We start from the raw sequence: 22498 nt of genomic DNA, 5'->3' as shown, positions 1-22498 counted from the left end.
AGATTGAGGGAGGAACTCAAGGTGACGGTTTGATCGAGAGCCTACGGTCCTGGCAGATCTTAAAAAGGCATTGTTGGTGAGGATGATTCGAAGTGCATCTCAGCCACTCAGCTGCCAACAGCATGACCTAGAAGAGAGGCTAAAAGAAGGCCTGGAAAATACAGGAATCCGAACACTTTGGCTCCGACAGCAGCTGTGACAGGTGGACAAAAAGGATCCCGCAGTAAAAGACATGAGTGGAACACAAAACATTAATGTGTGCGAAAGGATTGGGCTCTGAATGTTCCAGTCTGCGTGGATTTTTCACCTTTATTTAATCCTTCTGGCAACCATAAATTCCACGTCCACGCATTACTCTGCCCTCAGAAGCTGCTCTGGCTTCCCTTTGCTCCTTCATCCCTCATTCAGCAGCTGAGCAGAGAGCTTCAGATGCTGTTCATTTACTCTCAAGACAAGTGTCTTTTCCTTCCATTAGCATAATGAATGCTGATGGGCTGTTTCAGGTACCGGCCTTTAATAGAGGTGTCAATGAATCCCTCTGCTAAATGATATCTCAGCTTTCTGACTCTCATTCATCAAACTAATGTTGGCTGAGAATATTATTCACCGTTCTGTCGCTGCGGTATAATGTACAAGCCAAATTACCACTCAGGGAAGGTGGTTTGAAGGGACACATCTAATAAAGGTCTAAGAGCTTAGCAGTTTAGTGCCCACATTACACTCCATTAGATAAAACAGGCTTTCAGGACTCAAATGGAGCAGAGTTAGGAAGATTTTTGAGTCAAAAATGAACGAAATATGTCTTGGTCTTATAGTTTCTGCATCGTTTCCTGCACTGCTTCTAAAATCAATCAGTGAAATTCTACAAACTTTATCACAACCAAAAACAGTTTTCAAATTAAAAGCCTTGCATTATTTGAATTCTTTCATGTCAAAGTTTGAAACTAGGAATAATTACTTTCTGAGAGTTTCAATAAAATCTGTCCAGTGGTTCATGAGATAATTTGCTAATGCTACAGACAATGAACACACACACACACACACACACACACACCTTGGTCCCTTCTTAGCTTCCATGACAACATCCAGAGGAATCTTTCCCTAACAGGAAGCACACCTGTTGGCATTCTGACAGACTTAACGTTGTTTCAATCACATTTAAAACGTTTCTCTCAATTTTTGAGGCCTTGCTCACAGTTTGTTCTGTGACAACACAACGAACAAACGATATCCTGTGACTGAGGCCCTCGATCAGATCTTGATTCGTGTCTCTGGTGTCAAACATGAAAGATGCTACGGAGGAGAAAGAGTCAGAAGTCAAAGACAACCCAGAATATGATCCAGACCGAGAGACAAGCCATGTGGAACAATCCAGGCCCTAGTTATTACAGTCCATTTAAAGATTGGGGAAATTTCATCATCTGGGTGCATTTCCAGCAGCAGTTCTGGCCCTATGATCTCTTTCAACTAATAACCCTGTACTGGTCAGAACACGTGTTCTTTTGAGCCACTATTAAAAAACTGAAAAGATACAAAAACAAATGTTTTTTGACAAACTTTAACAAAGAGTAACCTGTAAATTTGTTGTAATCAAAATAATCCATTCAGTGTTTCATTTTGTTTTTCAGTCCCCTAAACTCAGATCAGTGAGGCCATAAAAAACAAACACATTTGTACTGTTCAATGACAAGTTCAATAAAAGATCTATTAAACATTAGGTGGGTGTGTCATGTGTTATTATAACATTTTTGACCAACTAGTTACCACAGAATAAACATAACAGGACCTGGGTGTCCTGCAGCTGTTCAGATCATTAGTTTCAAGATTTTACAAAAACTATGGTTACCTTATATATAAATATATATATACCTTATATAATTACCTTATTTATTAACATAAAATGATTGAAGTTTAAAACTCTGACATGAAAATCAGTGTTCAAGGAATACTAGGCCTTTAATTCTTTAAAACTTTAAGTAAGTAAAGTAACTAAGTAAACTTTACTTGTATAGCACCTTTCACAGACATAAAATCACAAAGTGCTTAACAGAAATGGAGACAACAATATAAAATTACTTTTGTGAAGCTACAATAAATCAATTTAAGACTGGCATACAGAGTGTATAAATGACAAAATTAATGATTCAACAGGATTTTACCTTCTCTGTTCAAAGAACAGTGTGGTTACATGTTCACAGGCACTTTTTGACACTTTTCATTGGTTTTCCATCCATAAAACCACAGACAGATGTGAAGGTGAACAAAAGAGTTGATTTATGCAAAAACATGAAAAATGGAGATATAAGGTTTTTGTCTGACAATGACTGTATTTAAAAAGCAAAATACATTTTATTCATCAAAACTGTTGATTTAGAGATAAAATCCATCCTCCTTTTTCTCCTCATTAATTACTCTGTTGTGCAGCTCAACATTGGTGTGTGTCAGTTCCAACTAGAAATCCTTTTGTCAAAAGTTGAGTCTGTCCAGTCGTGTTTCTGGTGAATGTTTTCTCTGGTGGCCAACAGGTGCAAATGCAAGTGGCTAAACACACCACAAGCAGTGAAACGCGCCACAAACAGCAAATTATTTTGCTTCCGTCTATTTTGTGTGATTGCAGCATTTTTCTTTTACTGTATTTTTTTTTGCAGTCATTGTTTGTGTTTGTGTGTTTTGGAGTGTGCATCATTCACGTGTTTGTGGCATGTTTAGCTGTTTGCAGCACATTTCACCATTTGCTGTGCGTTTGCACCTGTCGGCCCCTGGAGTTTTGAAGCAGAAGCAGCGGACACAGGGATAGTTACTGACAAACAGGACAGAGTTTTGTTCTGTAGGATTACAAGAAGCTCAAAAACCCACTGAATGAGTGAAGCCCAGAGTTCCACTGTTTGCTGAAGCAGCTTCTTCAGAGCCTCTCTCTGCTCCAACTCTGTTGTTGTTTTCTTCACCTGTCCATTGAGCTGCAGATCCACTCGGCTTTCCCCCAAAGATTTTAAAAGCACCTTTTCTTGTAAGTATCCAGCTGTGCTTTGGTTTCTTACAGCTGCTTTCATTAAACATCTCAAGTTTGCAAACCCAGTGTGACTCCAAACACCACATTGTTCAGTTCCAAATACCAGACAGTCCCAGCAACACAAACTGCAGAGCTTCTCTGAGGCTGGGAGCCACAGGTACCACTCACAGAGGCTGACATGAAAGTTAGCTAACTTCACAGTTCTTGGCTTTTCTTTCCTCTTTATGTCCATTTTTTATGAAAAGTCTGTCTTAGAAAAGGTATTGCAAAAATATCTGGAACCAAATCAATTTCTTCTCCTTCTTCAGCCATGATGGGCTGAAAGAATAGCTGCTACTCCACAACAAGTCCTCCTGATGTCTTTTATTGGCTCTCTGACCACTGAGTCAACAAACATGAAAATGCCAACATCCTCATGGACTGCTAGATGGGCCCAGTGTCGGTAAGTAGAATTCTGATTGGTTAAAGCAACAGCCTTGTTGTCATCTATTTGAATCTACCGAGGCCTGTTCGAATGATCCTGAAGGTTTAGAGGCAGATTTCTTTGACCCTAGCAACACATGATGCCTGAAATATGATTGGATGAAAGCCCTAAAACAAACAATCCTGTCTAAAAGCTGCACAACCAAGTTTAAAAACTATAGACTACTGTCAATGATCAAAAACATTTTTATAGAAAAATAGCATGGTATAGTATAGTCTATATAATAAATAGTGTTACAAGAAAAAGGGAGCTAGTGTGCTTAATATTTAAAAGAGAACAATATTTTTGAAAGAAAAAGGAAAGATTTTAATGTATTTCTCAGGGATAAATATTTATAAATAAAATGAAATACTTTGAAAAATACAAAAGCTACAAAAACTAAAAGTCATAGCACCCATGTCCTGAATGAGCTGAACATTTTAATATATGAACAGCTAAAATAGCACAAAGTATGCAGAAGTACTTAGATTGTAAGAAAAAACCAATCGTAATAGTAATAATATTCCAATATGCTTTTTGTGTAAATAAATCACTTTTCTTAAACAGGCCTGTGTTGTTTATCCAGTGATGTGTTTACAGAGGGTTGTAGTGCCCCCGTGTGGCCGGAAGCTTCATTGATTTCTCCTTAAACTCCACATGTTTTTCCAGCCCACTTATTTGTAATTTGACAGCAGTTTTGTGTGGTTGTTGGACCCTGAGAGGCCCAGCTGCCTACTCAACAGCACAGTCGCCCCAGTCTTCATGGAGCTGAGGGTGGAAGCTGAATAACCAGAAGGACCTCTGGGATCAAATCCAGGACCTCTTTTATGAAGGAAGCACTCACAAGTTTTCTCCTGTCAGTGCCTCTGCATGCATGCAAGAAGAATAAATGAGATTAGCTCCAGAATGACCTCTCAGTTCCCCTGCAGATATCTGAGAGGCTGCTGGGCCCTTCTGCTTGAATAGGAGCTGATTATGATGAAGGTGGTGATGATCCCTCCATTCAGGCCAAGACAGTCAGAGATAAAACAAGTGACGACGATGGTGGTGGGGTATTTATTTATACCGCACAGGTAGAACTGAGTGTAAAGCTGAACAGATGGCGCACAGCAACGCCGCCAAGTTACCCGGAAGTCAGGAGTGAAAAGGGAAGTAAAGGAGAGATGAAGCCAGAACAAACTGGTTCCTTTATGAAATGAGCCCTCCACTGGAGATGGCCTGCAAAATCAGAGCCCTGCAGCCAAACCGCTGTGAACACAAGGGTAGTCCACATCCTGTCCCAGTCACCTCAGTCCATCTGAGAGCCTCTGGTTGTTGGACACAAGCAGCACCATCCGGCCTGAAGGAGATGGAGACTTGAAGAATGGTCAAAAAGTTCACTGGTTAGATCATAGAGACGTGGACATTAAGGATGAGTACTTTTGTTACATACTGTAAAGGAGAAAGAAGAAATCTAAATGTGACCTACAGTCACTGACTTAAAAGGAATTCATCACATTAACTGCACAACTGATAAAAGTGCAGAGTAATGTTGAAATGATCACATGGATGAACAGCGAGCAGAGTCTTAAGGACTTAAAGGGATATTTTAGACAATCTGAGGTGGGCGTTTGTGGAAAGGTAAAATCTTACCTAGAAATAGACTTTAATTCTTACAGGACTGATGAGCTAACAGCTAGTCTGAGCACAACCAGGACAGCAGGAGATCACTGCCATATTAAAACAATTCCAATCACTAAAATGTCACAGTTCACATTAGCACTACCGTGTTGTTCTGTACATCACTGTCAATTTCACATTCCAGTTATTTCAGTGGAAATAGGATGGAAGTCCTGCTCACCAGGTGGAGCTGTCAGACAGGAAATCCCTGCTGCAGGCCAAAAGTGTTTCAAGTCTGTGTGTGTGTATGTGTGTGTGTGTGTGTGTGTGTGTGTGTGTGTGTGTGTGTGTGTGTGTGTGTGTGTGTGAGAGTGTGTGTGTGTGACCTTCCTCCAACTTACCACATACTGAGCTCTCATTAAAGCAGAGGCACCAGGTCAGAGTGACCAAACAAATCTATTCACCCTTATTACTGTCAGCTGAAGCTGTCAGGATTCATGTTTCAGTTTGAGTTTATTGTTTATTTCATTTAGTTATCTTTATGTTTAGCCTTGTCTTAGTTCAGTTCTTGTTCCTCGTGTCTTTGTTTCCTGTCATCATTCACTTCTCCTCTATCTCTGCCACGCCCATCTTCACCTGCTCCACCTGTAATCACTCACCTGTGCCCACTTCCCCTCTTTACCCTCTGCTTTAAAACCTGGTCATCTCCTCCACTCACTGCTGGTTCATTGTCGCTTGCACGCTCTGTCTGGTCCCTGCACTGCCCGTGTCGCGTCGCTGTATCCTGGATTTGTGTTGTTGTTGTTGTTTAATTTGCTGACTCATCAGCGTTTTGTTTTTTTATTTCTAAATAAATTCTTTTTATTCCTGGAGCCAGTATGAGTCTGTGCATTGGGTTCGCCGCTCTCTCCTCTCCCCGACCTGACAGAAGCTAAATTCATAAAATTACAGAGAACCCTCATCGTAGTATTTACGCAGAATAATGAGGAAACTGAATTTTGTCTTTAAGGTTTTATTACAAAAATAATCTAAATCAAGAAAAGTTAAGTTGAAAGGAAATAGCCAGACCCAAAATTGCTTCTCCTTTTGTTTTTATCATCACACAGAGTTATAGGTGCTTCACAGGATCACAAGCTGGGGTGAACTTGGAGGATGCTCGGGCCTTGACTGGACCACCACAAGGAGGCAGGGTGAGGCCCAGAGCCCACTGGGGGTCAGAGGTCAGCTGAGGAGCGGTGATGTTTGACGAGGGTCTGTGGTCTGTGGAAGTAGCCGATGCTGCAGGAGTCAGGCAGCAGGCGACTCGTGAGCTGGAGCAATAATCCTAAAATACAAAAGGTTCGTTCTCAACTTAAGTTTGTCTTTATGGTCGTCTCCTTCTTTATCATTTCTGTGCTGAACTTAGAAAAAGTATTTCTCACTCAGGTTACAAAAATTAAAGGAGACAAAGACGAGGGGAAGAAAGTCTTCACACAACAATCACAAAAACTAATTACCAAAGGAAGTGACAGTTGCAGTCCCCACCCAAGGCTTTGTCTTCAGTTTAGTTTGAGAACAACCAGGACGTTCAGATTGTTGACCTTGGAGTGAGCAGAGAGGTTTTATCTCACTCTGTCCAAACTGACTACAGTTCTCCTGCAGGACAAAAGACAAAAGGGTTGTTCAAAACACTTGAATGTTGTCTTTTATTCAATATCTGCACACAATAATTAATCAACAATCATTTTTCATGTTTGAAAAGCTTAGTAATCAAATAAACATATCTCATTTCAGCAATGAATCATGTTTTTTCCACAAGCCTTAGGAAAGCATGAAAACAATCTGTTAATAACTGATTAGATGTCCACAATTAAAACAATCAAGATTCACTCAGGTCAGAATGAACTTTTCAGAGAACAGCTGGTGAAAGATAACAATAGGTCAGAGGAAATGAAAAATGGGTGATTTTTCATGCTACATTTGCATTCTTTGTCTGTTAGCAAAATATCTCATGAACCACTGGACAAATTAGAGTTAAACTCTCAGAAAGCAATCACTGGACGTTTATCTGAAACTCATTAGGTTTTGGGTTCAACCTGATTCAATATGGCTGCCACAGCCACATACCTTCAGAAACACAACAGTGGTTTTAAAGATGCTGAGCTAAAGTTTAGTGTGGTAGTAGCTGAGAGTCCTACACAACACATACATAGTTTGGCCAAATCTGCTATAACTTCATCATCATTTCTCATCATAATATGATCTTATTTTATGGCCTTTAATCTTTTTGTGGGATCAACAAGTAATTTCAGATTTTACTGACATAGATCATCTCAAAATGCTTTATTATTTTTTACATACTTTGTATTCTGTTATGAGTCTTTGTTCCAAACTACTGCTGTGAGTTTTAATTTAAGGGTAAATAAAGTCCAGTTTAAAGAGTGGAAGTTATCACAAACAAAACCACAATTCCCACAATGCTTTGCGGCCACCACCCGGAAACAAATGGATGTTATCTGTTCTCCTGAAATGAAAGCGTTTTACTCACATATGTGTGTGTCATTGGTTTTACTTTGAAAAGTAATGTTTAATGTGAGCCTTCAGCCGTCTGTTTGGATGTGGAAACTCTGCTAATGAGGTAAGAAACTGATTAAAGAGTTAACCTGTTTACAGTTCAGAAACCTAACTTGTTTTCTAAGACTTACCAGAATAACTAGTGGCGCAGGAACCTGAGGCACCTGTCGCTGCAGGAATTAAAACGTATTATGATAATGTGAAAATATGTGTTTCCATATCGACTTTTACAATTTAAAGCCGAGTCACCTGTTTACCTGTTGTTTACTGTTGTTTACCTGTTGTTTACCTGGACGCCATATCCCGGTTAACGTGTTAAAATAAACACGCTTGTGGGAAAGATTTATTTAACAATGAAAATATTACATATTTGTTTCTGTTTTGGGGAAAACTTTAATGTTTTCACTTCTCAGTTGCGTTACACCAGTGATCACCAGGTGGCGGCCCGTGGGCCACTTCCGGTCCGCAGAAAATGCCAAAAACAGGTTATTTAAGTTTTAGGTCACAATAATGGGTCTCTGGAATAGTGTGTGGATGTGTTTGACTAAATAACATTCATGAAATGTCAGTTTTTTGAGATTTGGTTTCAGTTAAGCTTTACCACTAACGATGTGTGTGATTTAGGAGAAGGGTCAAGTTAGTCCTTGGTTTACCACTCACTTATCAAACTTCTTACACAAAAGAAACCAGCTTTGCACATTTGCAAGAGATTTTAGCTCTGAGACTGATTGGTTGCATTTTCAGTGTACAGCAGCTGTTAGAAAAGCTAAACAAGATTTTTACTGATCTCAAACCACAAGTTGCCTTAAGGACCCAAATAGATCTTGGCAAGCTGTAAAATCACTTCCAGGAAATTGCCCTTCACTGAACTGTCACCTCCAGGTCAGGGTGTAATACTGTCTCAGCAGACACTTGTGATCAGCCTTCTGTCACACTGACCAATCAGACACACGTTCTCATTCTCTTAGTGTTTCTACCAGTGAAGTTTGTAAGACGTTAAAGGAACTTGATCCTAAAGACTCAGCAGGCCCTGATAACTGTTCCCCTTCCGTCATACTCCTGGCAGCTGACATCATAGCAGAAGCAGTGTCACCCATTTTTACTGTCACTGCAGTTTAATGTCCTCTCAGATGTGTGGAAGGCAGCCCGTGTGACCCAACTGCTACAAATAATTATTACTTTCCATTTTAGCTAAGGTCCTGGAAAGATAAGTTAATGACCAACTTAGAGATTACTGGATCTTATCAAACATTTTATCTTGTTTTCAGTCTGGTTTTAGAAAACAAACCAGCCCTGCAACAGCCTGTATTAAAGATTACTGTGCTGCCCTTTTTATTGCCTTGTCCGAGGCTTTTGACCAGGGATGTGCACAGGTGGACACTAGGTGGTGCTGTAGCACCTGCCCTTTTCCCTCTCAACCAAGAAAGTGCCCTTCTGATGAGTGTAGCTTTAGTGTGTGGCCCAAGGTAGCATTTCTGGATTTAAAAACTTTTATTGCTCACTTTTATAATTTAGCACGACAACACCTGCTCGCCCCTCGTGCCTCTCTCACCGTGAATGCGCTGCGCCCTGAGCAGACATGTGATCTCAGAGGCGTGCTCGATGGTGCAGCGCTTCTCTCCTCACCTCCGCGCTGCCCTTATGACCGGCAGGCTAACCATCCAGGTCACACAAAACACAAGTGTATTTATCTCCTAAACCTCAGAAGCAAAGTTCAAACTTCACCTGCCTTGTCTGACCAGAGCCAGTCAGTTGATATCGATGTCATATAAATAAATATATTCCTGCTAAGTTTTATATCCCCATCACCAGCTGCCAGGAGAATATCGAAAATGTAGCTCTTAGGCTACATTAAATAAGAAGAATATAAATAAATGTAACACATATGTATTTACATTTTCTATAATGGTCCCTGATAACATTGACTACTTATTAGAACTAGTTCCATTCATTTCTCAAGCATCTTTGGTTCATTTTGGTGAGCACATATATTGACTTCTGGTTATAGTTAATTTAAACTATAGAACAGTCACTGGTTACTAAGGTTTATGAAGATGACTCATTTAATGGGACATATCTTGTAGATCTGTCAGGATAGGTTAGTGACAACATATCCAACAGTTGTATGGTGCAGATGTTATTTTGTGAATGATGTAGTGAAGACAAACATAGTGAACACTGTGTAAAACTAAAGACAAATAAGTTTCAAACTGGACTCAAAGTTCAGCTCAACGGCTGGTTGTGAGTCAGTGTTTCAGCGTTTAATCAATCTATAATAATTGTCTTGTTTTATTAACTTTCATAAAATGCATCCTTGTATTAAGTTGTTGTTTTTTTGCTGGGTGCTCATGTCCCTGTCTCCCACAGGACAGGACCCACTAACACATACAGGTGTCCTTCTGTGGTATCAGCTAATGTAGGAAGTTATGCTGTCGTCAAAAAGTATTTTTACATCGGCTTCTGATCTTCTGTTTCAAATTCATTAAATTGTTCTCATCTGTTTTATTTGAATAATCAGTTTTTTGTATTGATTGAAGGATAACTTCAAAGACAAAGGTATTTTTCTTGTGTGTGTAAACTGGCAGTGAGATTAGAAAAGTATACAGTAAGTGCAATCAAGAATCTTCCCCAGGGTATAAAACTGTAGGACTGTTGTAAAGAAAGTGTCCTCCAGCATCTTTAAGCCTTTATTATCATGCAGAACATTGATTTATCTCATTTATGTTTCATTATACTGTGTTCTGTTGTTGAAACCAACATTATTAAACATTCATCAGACAGAATACAGCTATTCATTTTAAACAGGTATACATACATGATGGTTAATAAATCTCACACTGCTCCGACAGCGAGCGCTTCTATGCGCCGCACAAAGTGCCTTTTTATTCTACTTGAGCACCTGCCCCTGTGCATGCCACTGCTTTTAACACTGCAGATGATTTAAATGTGTCTGAAGGTTTTAGAGATTGGTCTTTATCAGCAAACAGTCAGATGATTTTCAAACTATCTGTGTACAACCCAGTGGTCTGTCATCAGATTCCTGGAAAATCATAAAAAGTGTCCCACAAGGCTGTATTCTGGGTCAGTTTATGTTAATATTGTTGGTGAAACATTACGGGTGGCAGTATACGTTTATATGCTGATGACAATAGTTTAGTCTGTGACATCGGTTCTCAAGTGTCTGGAGTCTGCATTTGATTCCATCCAATCAGATCTGCTTCAGCTCCAACCTGTTCTTACCGCTGATAAAACAAAGGCCATGTTGTTTGCAAACAAACTATTAGGTCTGTAAACGGTGGAGCTATAGAGTTTGTAAAAACGTACAAATACCTCAGCATTATTGTTGATAAAAAGCTCTCCTTCAAGTGTTACATTCACCACATTTAAAACAACAACTAAAAATAAAACTAGATTTTGTTTTTTTAGTATTATTTATCTTTAAGAAATATTTCACGCTTCCCTTTTGAGGTTTGAAAACATTTTGTCTGTAAACCTTCCTGCCACTGCTGCACTGTGGTGAAGTGGTTCATATGGAAGGTAAACCTCTCACACACCGCTGTACCCTGTAGTCCCTGGTAAACGGTCCACCCACAGACGTCTACACTGCTATACTTTCATTTACAAATCCATCCTAGGCGTCCTGCCACCTCATGTCAGGAAGAAGCACAGCCACAGCCACAGCCTGCGCTCCCAGGACTTCTTTCAGGCCTTCCTCCTGGAATACGCTGCAGCAGGAACTCAGACTTCCCAGTATGAGCCCTCTGAGACATTTTACACAGATTTTAAAGAAAATTGGGAAAAAAATCATTTCCGACCTGTTCTTGTTGTTAGGTTGTGTTTAAACTATGCTCCAAGTTAATGTTTTATGATTATTGTGGTGTTATTTGTCTGTAACTGATGTTCTGTGTTACAGGTCTCTGTCTAAAGAAAAGTAAAATAAATGCAAGTTCACCATAGTGCTGATTTTACTCATTTGGTTTTTATTATATATATTAGCTTACATTTAAAAAAAATACTTTCAGTTTTTTAAAGGTAAAGTTTAAGAAGAAAGTATTAAGAAAGTTTGATTTTTAATTCAATTCACTTTAGTTAAAGTGCAATAAATGCTTTGTTGTCAAAGTCAAAGACTAGTTGTGATTATAATACTGATCAAAATAACTGTGATTCCTATTTTCTTTTCCAAAACGGAGCAGCTCTAACCAGGAGGACTTGATCATGTAGCAACAAATCGTTCTGAAACGCTGCTTTCCTCACAGACGTAGGTTAGATACAGTTTAGTGTTCAATGTTTCACTCTTGTTCATTGTAAATGTCACTGTAGGATTTGACCTACGCTTCGATTAGCTAATATTACATTAATACACTTTTGCAGACATTGCTTGTTGTGTTTACTGTTGTTCTCTCCACTGAACAACCATCATGTTCCAAAAAAGGCTTAAAAACAAAAACAGCTGGACTTTTATTCTGTAGTTGAAGAAGTTTCGCTTCTCGTCCGAGGAGCTCTCTCAGAAAACACTCGTGTTGCTCCATGAGTGTTTGAGGTGTTTTTGTGCTGAGTCTGCTGAATGTGTGAGTCCAGCAGGAATCCAGTAAACCTTTGGACGGATCAGGTGAGCAGCTAGGATCATGTCTTACCTGGCAGTGAATGCTGCAGGTGAGCTCTCCCTGCTCCACACCTGAACTAACGCCCGTGTCCTGCTGGTTGTGTGTGTGTGTGTGTGTGTGTGTGTGTGTGTCAGCAGATGCAGCAGGGCAGGACTGCTCCTCCCAGCTGCTCCACCTCGGACTGCTTCACCCTGAACCGCCTCGCTGCAGCTGCGGGTGGAAGTGAGGCTGCACGTCAGCTCCAGAAACAGGAAGTGAGCTCCCACAGCTTGGTGAGAGTGTGTGTGTGTGTGTGTGTGTGTGGTCATATGAGACAGAGCAGTTCCCTTGTACATGAGGTGGAGCTGACTTCAGAGTTGTACAGTAGAGCTGCTGTGGATCAGGTAGGTGCTGGTTAGGATGGGCTTTAGTACCTCTGGGTGAAGTTTGGAGGACGTTAGGTTAGTTAGTTTTAGTATTTCATTGACTAACAGCCAGGATTTCTCCTTCTCAAGAGGAGGCCGGTGTTCCTCACTGATCTGGAGAATATTTCAGGATTTCTTTCATTGTGTCTCTTGTGTTTGATTGTCTGTAGCCTTACCAACATATCTCATAAACCAGTGGACGATTGTATTGAAAGTCAGAAAGTAATTATTGGATGTAGAAGATAATCCACATGAACCAGACTGCGAGCTAACATTGGATGGTAGTAGCTGAGAGTCATCCATTTAATCTGTATGTTTTCCTTGCAGGCCTGATTTCCAGCCTTTGCTGACTGAGTTGTTTTTGGGTCAAGCTCACAGAACCGCCCAGGATGAGTTCGGTCCTGATCTTCTACCTGTCCTACCTGCTGAGCCTGGCCCTGGGCCTGGCCTGTGTGGTGTGTGTGTGTGTGTGGAACAGCCAGTGGCGCTGTGGGTTCGCCTGGGACGGCTCGGCCCTGGAGTTCAACTGGCACCCTGTTCTGATGGTGACCGGCCTGGTGGTGCTGTATGGCTTCGGTGGGTAGATTTCTGAGTTTCGTTTCTGTTTCTCACTTCTCTTCCTGCCTCTGACATGTTAGGTGTATTTCTGGCTGATGTCTGCAGCTGTTGTCAGAAATTATGAGACTTTCAGTCGTCCAAGGTCTTCACGAGTCAAAGTCATCCATCCATCCACTGTGGTTCAGGGCTTACTGGACGTAACACTGATTCGTCACTATTTGGCTCCCAGCTCTTTGTTTGTGTTAATAATGTGTATTTAACAAAAAGCAGGAACTTCACACTTCTGCTAACACACACGTACCTCACTCGTGGTCGACCAGTATAGTTTTTTTCTGTGGCTGATAGCACCTTGTTTTGGCCAATATGTATTCTCCATTTAACAGAAATGTAAAAGAAATGCTTAGCCTAAATAAACATATATGTAAGAACACTTAAAAAGAGTATGTCTAAGTTGCTTAAACAAAAACTGAACAGTGAGCTACAGTGAGCTGCTGCTGCATCTTCATCCACCTGCTGATGAGTCAGTGAAGTATGCCCTGACATGGCTGATTTATTGATTTAATTGTTTAATTGGTGGATCTCTATACCTCACTACTGAGTATACACTGAGCCAAACTAGGAATGTTATTCTTGTGTGATTTTCCAAAATGTCTGTGTTGGATGTTCAGAACAAATGATGTCTTATATTAATCAGAGTCATCATTAATCTCAGACCTTCTCTCTTCAGTTTCTGTGATTCTACTGCTGCCATCTGTTCTTTGTTATTTTCTGCAGGATGGAAACTTGTAGTATTTGTAGCTGAACAGTGTATATATTGTCCATCAAAATTGTTTGTGAAAAATATTTTTATGCAACACAATTATTTATCTTCATTATTCATTTATAATGTTTTTGCTACAGTCAAAGGTTTATACTGGGGCTGTAGAGTTAGTCAAACCTGGAGTGTTACTTGTGGCTCCAAATGATCAGAGAAGAAGTATCTTTTATTATTAAAACCCCCTTTACAGTCATGCTCCGCCCCCTGTGTGTGTGTGTGTGTGAGGGGCAGACACACACACACATCTGCTGCTCAGACATTAAGACATTTAATAACAAACCATGCAGTCAGTGTGGAAACAATGGGTGATTTGAGAGAACAACTCTGCTGTAAGTTTGCTGGGAGATGATTTGAACAAACAGGGAAGAGATGGACCATCACTTCTTTGTTTGTTTTTCTTTCTTTTCACCACTTAAATAATTAGAAACTATATAAAGAAGGTTTGAGGCTACCAATTAGACAAAATGACTAAATAACTTGGTTGTAGAGCCTTAGGTTGTCTGAAGTCACTGTATGTTGTTATAATTCTGATTTGCATGATTGCTGCAAAATTTAATTTTTTTTCTCTTGATTTTCCTTTTAGCACAAAGGAAAACTTTTTTTACCAACCTAATTAACTGATAGTTCATGTTTTAAAGTACTTTGATACCAAATATTCTTTTCTAACCACGGTAAAATTTAGTGCCGTGTAAAAGTTTCTCAGCAACAAACAAACAAACAAACACAAATAACTGATGAATATTTATCCTAACCACTGAATAAAGTAGCTCATTCATGAAGGTTTCCTAGCTTTATCTAAAAGAACAGAAGAAATGATGCTGATTTTTGACTGGTTATAACTTCTCATATTATTTAGTATAAATTCAAAGACATGAATGAATTAAATTGGTTTCATTTGTTTAGATCAGAATCTTGGTGTTACTGTAAATGTTTTTGGGGCTCTTTCAGATCAAATAATTTGTTTCTGTTGTTGTTGTTGTTGTTGTTGTGTGGGTCAGAAGCAAACAACAGGGTCATCATTCAAGTTAACATTGTTCCAGGTTGACCCACACACCTTCAGTAGGCTCTTTCACAAACCCTTCAAGCCGGGACTCAGACACCTTCAGGTCACCTCGGAGTGATTTCTGACCGGACTGAGGCGGTGGGGGAGTTTAAAGCCAACCCACCCCCGATGCACTTTTGTGCTGCAAAGTGAGGAAGGAACAGATCTGAAATGGTTGACATATAAAAGTAAGCTCAATAAGGTGATGAAGTGAGGACTTATGGTCTGTAGAACCACCCGGCTGCAGGATTTAAAAAGGGCAGATCGAGGATGATGCACAGCATCTTTTGCATTTAGTTTTAAAAGTGAGTTAACCACAAAGAAAACTGCTAAACTGAAAACAATTTGAGGGAGATGTCCATTGCACATTTAATGTGTTCTGCTCGATGCCTCTTTTGGTTTTTTTGGTGCTCGCTTCATTTCTGAAAGCTAATGTCTCTGCGGGACATGGCTGACTCTGTGAACCGTCAGAGGCAGCAGAACGACAGATTGGTCCTTGCAGCCATTTTGTGGAACTGTTTGGTGAAAGTGCCTCATCAGGCCCACCCAGAAAGACATTTCTGGCTCCACCACAGTTCATAGGACTGTACAACATAGTAGAAGTGATTGAAATGATTTCTGTTTATTGTTTTATATAGGAGCCTACATTTTGTCAGTTATTTCAAGGTAAAGTAAAACTGTTAGGTATCAAGGAAAGTCAAGTTCTTTAAGTTCAATGAATGCAATCTTTCCAAACTCAGTTCTGTGTGGTAGTTCAAAAAAAGTTAAAAAAGAAAAACAACTGTACTTCTGTTCTATTGTGTGGTAGTTGGTTAAATATGCACAGGCATGGTTAATTGTTTATTTATTTTTAAAGTGGCCAACATCAAACAATGAAAGTTGATAGACAGATTAATTAATCTATCTCTAATGTGTATCTACAAATGATTAACTTTCGGAGCACACCCAGTTTAAAATGGACACAATAATGACTATAAGTCAACCAATATTACACATGTTGAGCTCCTGTGACAGTAGCTGAGAGTCGTTCACAACACTTTCTCATGTAACAAACCATGTAAGATACTGCATGAGATTAACCAAAACAGCTCCAAGTCTGTTATTTGTCATCATAACAGGACCTAACGAGGTCTGAAACTCCAGCATGAAAGCTGATGGACCTTCAAGGAAGGTTTCTGTGGAGGTTTTTAAGGACTGTTGCTGTAGATTCTTGTCATCCAGGACAGGAAAAGTGGTTCAGCAGAAGAGTTTTGAGGATTTGAGGATGTTTCACTTCTTATCTAAAAGGCTTCTTCAGTTCTGATTGTGGGTTGGGAATTCCAAGCCTTTAACCCTTTGTTATAGTCGGGCTGTTAGGTCACATGAGTGGCTGACCCAAGCCTCCATCCTGTGAGTTGTGTGGCTCATCAACACTTGTTGACGAGGCCAACACGTGAGCTGTTTTGCTCACATGTTTCAAGGTGTGAATGGTTGTGAAACTGCCTAGTCTACACTTGTCTAACAAACTAAAGTTGTTTGAAAGAAGGAACTTGAGGCAGCCCCCTCGGTGTGTTGTTCTTGTTTCCATGTTTAACATAGATGGCTTCTTTTCACTCGACTTGCAATCAATCAATCAGTACTTTATTGATCCCAGAGAGAAATGACATAAATTACATTCAAACATCTGTTCCAGCCATCCTGACAGAAGTATTTATAACAGCCCTGGTCATCCTGGACTCTGTCTGACCCACTGGTGTCAGCTGGACCGCAGGTTCACTGTCCTATGTGTCGGCTCCATTACACAGAGGAGAGATGGCTGAGTTCAGAGTGGTGCCAGAACCAGCAGGTATGGAGTGAATGGAGTGGTGTCATATCAAGTTCATGTTGTGGAGGAACACACCAGTGTTACTGCTGGCATCATTGTGGGGGAAGCCAAAAGGTCCGACTTCAGGTCCTGGTCCTGATTCAGGAGACCTGATGTAACAGAACCACATCAGTGACCGTCTGTCTGCACTAAGGTTGGATGAGATGTAAAATATTTTCAGCCAATATTCGTCAGTTCAGCAAATAAGGATGGGCGATATATTCGTGCAGGTGATGTCTGGACTTTTTTGTCATCTCAAACGGTACAAAACTATCTGTACACACCGACAACAAGCCCACCTTCAGAGCGCGTCTTTAGCCCCGCTGGTAATGTTGTTACCAACCTGCACACCTGCTGAACCCAGATAAGGTGAACATGCTCGTTTTCTTGTCAAAGACTTTATAAGCTCTTTCTGGAAGGAAATGTTTCTCTTTATCTTCTTCTCCTGATTCTGAGACATTGTAGTTTTTAGAAATCTTCAGTCATTTATTTATTTTGTTTGCGTCGAGTCGCTCAGTAGAAGACTAATAACAGCAGCAAAGATGTTTTTATGGAAGCGCACGTTCTCTGCTGGAAGAGTTCATTTTTATTGGTTAGTTTTTGTTTAATTTTATGTTTGTCGTTTCACACTTAAGGCCTCCACATGCTCTGGTGTACTGTGCGTAGCCTACTCCATGAGCCACACGTACTGTCCCTGGACGTAGACTTCATACTGGAGCGTACAGGTTGTCCTTAATTCTCCTGGGACAAATTTCAGTCATGGCATCACCGGACGAGGAGGAAGAGATCTCTTGCCTCTTAGCTTCAAAAAACCAAAGAATGGAAGATGCCTTAAGCCCTGTTTCTTCAGCGCACACCTGCCAGTGCACAGACAGCAGCAGTCACGCTGCGCATCACAGAGTTTGTAAGACAGAAACACTGGACCTGTAAGTACAGTTATACTGGTTTAAAAAAGCCCGTCTCTGTTTCCCTTCCCCCGCCCCACTGTGGTTATTGTTCAAATAAGTGTTTTCTGAACATACACTACTCTTTTTTCTGTTATAAGTCTGAGTATATAAATCTACGCTACACTTGTTGGCACACGGGGGAGGGTGGAGTGGGGGGTGCGTCGGCAAAAAAAACCCAACGCTCTTAAAAAAAAGACCGTCGAATGGCTCAGTCTATTGTCGATGTTTGATAAATTCGTCCAATCGCCCAGCCTTAGTCTGCATGTGTTATCACTCCTAAGACTGATCCCTGGTACAGTCTTTCAGCAAAGAAGCACCTGTCCACACAGGACATGTGTGTCCATGGACTTCCTGCATCATGTTGAGGTCCTCCTGGAGTCAGCCAGGTCCCTGATCTCTCCCCAACCCAACATCAACTCTGATCCAGTTCTGAGGATACTCTGTTCTGCTTTTTCTTGTCTGCACACACAGTCCAACAGCTCTGCTTCGCCTTGTGTGTACAGGAGCAGTGGTGTACCGGATCCCTCTGACCTGGGGTCAGAATAAACTCCCCTGGAAGCTCCTCCATGCAGCTCTGATGCTCCTCTCCCTCATCTTGGCAATTGTGGGACTCTGTGCCGTCTTTGACTTCCACAACGCCTTTAAGGGTCCTAACCTGTACTCGTTACACAGCTGGATTGGAATCGCTGCTGTGGCTCTGTTTGCCATGCAGGTACACAAGATTCAGAATTATTTCACACAATGCCCTAACTGTCATGACGTTCCTCTTTTTCTCTTTGTGTGACCGGTCTGAGTGCAGTGGGTGGTGGGCTTTGCAGGCTTTCTGCTGCCCTGCTCCCCTCCAACACTACGAAAACTCCTGAAACCTGTCCATGTGTGGCTGGGGGGCAGCATCCTGCTGCTCACTGTTGCTGCCTGCATCTCCGGCATCAACGAGAAGCTCTTCTTTGTCCTGTGAGTTGTCCTGCCTGTAGGAGCACGTTTTATGCTACACGTTTTATGGTAAAATGGCCATGATGTGTTTCATTGTTCCACAGGAAAGCCAACATCAGTGGAGCTCAGGCCTACAGCAGCCTCCCTCCTGAGGCCGTGCTGGCAAACGTGCTAGGAGCTTTGATTGTAGCCTTTGGTCTGGTTGTCCTCAAGATTCTCTTGAACAGTGAATGGCAGAGACCGGACTCCAGGCCTGAGAACATGACTTACGCGGTGAGAAGATCTCTGTTAGCTGAAGATTTGATTCAGTAAAACATTTATTAATCCTCTTTTATGTCATCTGTTTCACAGCCGTTACTTCAAGAGGAGAATGAGTGAATGGACAGAAACCTCCAACTGTTTACTGTGAAATCTGTTCAATCATCCTAAAAAACAAATGGCCAAAAGAATTCTGCTTATAGTTATAGAATTAAAGCTGTCTGACATTTATGAGAGTAATTAGTTGTTGTTGTACATATTTATTTGAAATCATATTTAAGGTTGTGTTTTCATCCAATGAATAAAATAAGGTTTCATCAAAACTCATATTCTTCATGCACTATACAGACAGACACATTTATTGGTACCCTTCCACTATAATAATACTAAAAAAAAGGAAAATAAAAAATACTACTTCTGAAATAACTTGAAAAAAAACAAACATTTAATGACGTCATTGATTATTTATTCCATATTCAACACAAGTTAGATTTTTAAAATTATAATTCAGTGGAATATTTGAATAGCATGGACCAAAAAAGATGGTTGCCTTGATTTCCTGTTTTGTAGCAGCACCTCTGTATCTCACAGTGAGACGTGTGCTTTGACCAACAGCTCATTGGTCCACTCTTCCTGAGCAAGCTGCTCAAGCTCCCTCAGGTTGGAAGGATGGCGTCTCCACACCGTAGGTTTCATTCATCCATAAGATGTTCAGTAGGATGAAGTTCTGGGCTCATGGAGTCCAATGTTTTCATCTCAGCCATTGTTGGATGTTTTGGATAATAATCCTGTGGAAGGACCCATGACCTGCAGCTGAGACCAAGCTTTCTGACCCTGGCTGGTTTGTTTCCTTCCAGGAGGCCTTGAAAATCTTGACGCTTCATTGTGCCCTGTACTAGATGCAGCGAAGCAGCCCCAAAACAAAACTCTGTCCCCTCCTTGTTCCACAGGAGGTTTGGTGTTCTTTTCTTTGAAAGCTCCATTTTTCTATTAGTAAACATCAAATTGATGTGACTGATGCCAAAAAGCTCCAGCTTTGTCTCATCAGACCCAGAAGCCTTGGGGTTTGTCAGCATGCATTTTGGTGAATTCCTGTCTGGCTTTTTAGTGTTTTTCTCTCAACAGTAGAGCCTCCTGGCTCTTCTTCCAAGGAGACCATTATGATGGTGCAAATGGAAAGTGACGTACTTTAATCTTAGTTCAGCTTGAATGGTTCTACATGGTTTCTTATCTCTCTTTCTACCATCTGCACTATCTGTCTGATCAACCTGGGCTCACATTTCCTCATGTCCAGGTCCTGGGAGGTTGGCTGCAGAACCGTGAACTTTGTAAATTTTAATAATATTGTCAGCTGTGGTCAGAGGAACATGACAATATTCTTGTAGCCTTTACCTTTATCTTTAATCTTACTATCTCAGCTTTGTTTTCTCTGCTCTGTGTTCAGTGTGGTGACCACCACCACACCAAACACCCCAGTGGTTATTTGTTCCCTTTAAAAAAGACTGAATGGCTGAAGAAAGGTTTGAAGGTACCTGTGATACTAATTAAGGTAAAAAAAAACAACCAATAAGCTAAATCACAACAATGGTTTCAGATCCCTTCAGGGCGCAGAGTGCACACACCCAAACTCTCATTGACTTCCATTTTATCTGAGCTCAGAATTTTCTCTTCAAAACCTGAAGTGGAGGCTCTCTTTAACTTCACATATCCTACTGCAAACACTATAAACAAATACAAATTCATACCATTCCTGATTCTTCTTGTTGGAGTTATAGTTTTCCCACTGTGGCTTTTTTAGGTTCAGTTTCTAGTTTGTATTTCCATCAGTCTGATGAAGAGTCATGAACTGCACCTACCCTCTATATGCCTCACCATGGCAACCAGTGACTCAGCAGTTTGAGTCACTTCTTTCTTATATCAATCCATAAAATCCCCCCCAACACACACACACACATGCTGTTGAATTTGAGCAATTTCCTAACAATAAAAGTCTGTCTCTGTCATAGATCAAATTCCACAGTAGTTCAGAATGCACTGAGGTGGTGTTTTAAGTTTGTGTTAAATCTGTTTTTTCCATTTTGTTTTGATCACATAATGAGGTGATAAGCATGGAGACTGAGTAAAAATGAGATTTAGCTTGGAGTCCTGATATGTCCTGGTTTACTTGGACACAATAACTTGTCTTGTCCCCACAGGCTCCGGTTCACCTGATTCACATGAAGCATTTGTTTTTAAGAATCTGCTTCTTCTTATATGGATGTTACTTCTTTTTCTGTCTTCTTTAAAAATGTCTAAAAGTCAGTCCCCCCAGGATTTTGTGGGCATTTTTTGTGATTGTTGAGGCTAAAATGCCTGATTTTGCGGGGCATTTTCCTAAAAGTTGCAATTTTTTTTTACTAAAATCAATAAAAAAACATAACTTTTAATATATAAACCAAAAATACTTCCTAGTTTTGTAAGATAATTCCCAACAAACACTGACATTCTCAAAAGGTGCTTTATTTGAGAACTTTGATAGCTTCTAAACTGACATTCATGAGCATTTCTGGATTGTCCCTGGTCTGCAGCTCTCCTCACATGTTTTGCAGACACAAAGTGTTTGTCGATGCGTTTATGTTCCATGATTACACTGCAGGACGTGCAAAACAGCTGCAGCTGGGGAGGAAACTGGTTTGCGACCGCAGTGAAGTTAGTTTGAAGTTGGATGTTGGATATTCGCGCTCCGCGGAGTTAGCGGCGTCTAGCTCACAGCTGACCCGAAACAGGAACGCTAATGTCAGCCAGCTGTTCTCTGCTGGCCTCTTCTCTCACGCACAGCGGTTCACTTAGGGACGGCTGGCCGACATAGTTAGTATTTTTGGTTTATATTTTAAAAGTTATGGTTTTTATTGATTTTAGTTTTAAAAAAATCGCAACTTTTTATCGCAACTTTTAGGAAAATGCCCCGTGAAATCAGGCGTTTTAGCCCACAACAATCACAAAAAATGCCCGTGAAATCCTGGAGGGACTGATTGAGCTGACATTTGATGTGGTCGTAGCTGAGAGGTATCACAATATTCTGACCTTTGTCCTTCTGCTTCTGTTCCCTGCGTGATAAATATTCCTGAGCCCTTGAGTCATAGCTTTTGCATCAACTTCTGTTAGAAAATATGAGTTTCAGGATTTTGTCAGGTGCTCCTGCATTTTGTTCCTGTTCTTTTAAAGTCAGTGATCTGCACACAGAGGTCCTGTGGAGGTGATGGACCTTCTGATAATTCTCTGTGAGTGAAAGGGTGACAGCTCAGGTTGAAGAGACGAGTGCAGAAATGAAAAGAGATGAGAGAACACAACAAACAGTGCTCCGTCACTGTGTGAGTCTGAGTCTGGTTCTTTCATCTGCAAACAGAACATCTGACAGGGATGTGAGGGATCTGCAGTGCATGAGAGGGAACACCAGAGTGATGAGCAGTTTGGTTTGTGTTGAACCT

The 22498-nt window shown here is 40.7% G+C and overlaps 2 protein-coding genes across 11 annotated transcripts in view; both read left to right on the top strand.

Moving 5' to 3' along the window:
• The first annotated feature begins 7562 nt into the window (after positions 1–7562).
• LOC108247040 (cytochrome b ascorbate-dependent protein 3) lies at positions 7563–19267 on the top strand. 7 transcript variants are annotated; one of them, XM_037975106.1, is made up of 7 exons: positions 7563–7689; positions 12367–12483; positions 13005–13209; positions 18344–18552; positions 18640–18794; positions 18878–19046; positions 19125–19267. In XM_037975106.1, exons 2-7 carry the CDS (start codon positions 12367–12369, stop codon positions 19149–19151), a joined length of 882 nt encoding a protein of 293 aa, XP_037831034.1. In that variant the 5' UTR covers positions 7563–7689; the 3' UTR covers positions 19152–19267. The 7 variants fall into 7 exon arrangements, with proteins under 7 accessions (XP_037831034.1, XP_017290377.1, XP_024866019.1 ...); XM_017434888.3 differs by having other exon boundaries at positions 12367–12501; XM_025010251.2 differs by having other exon boundaries at positions 7575–7689; positions 12364–12483.
• Positions 7568–22498, top strand: part of loxl2b (lysyl oxidase-like 2b) — an 85252-nt gene continuing 70321 nt past the window's right edge. For all 4 annotated transcript variants that reach the window (XM_037975095.1, XM_037975092.1, XM_037975087.1 and 1 more), the window contains exon 1: positions 7568–7689. In XM_037975095.1, the coding sequence (XP_037831023.1) occupies positions 7685–7689 (5 nt within the window). In that variant the 5' untranslated portion in view covers positions 7568–7684. The remainder of the gene's footprint in view (positions 7690–22498) is intronic.

The sequence above is a fragment of the Kryptolebias marmoratus genome, linkage group LG1, assembly GCF_001649575.2.
Source record: "Kryptolebias marmoratus isolate JLee-2015 linkage group LG1, ASM164957v2, whole genome shotgun sequence".
NCBI classification, from domain to species: Eukaryota; Metazoa; Chordata; class Actinopteri; order Cyprinodontiformes; family Rivulidae; genus Kryptolebias; species Kryptolebias marmoratus.
This window is presented reverse-complemented; position numbering and strand designations above follow the sequence as displayed.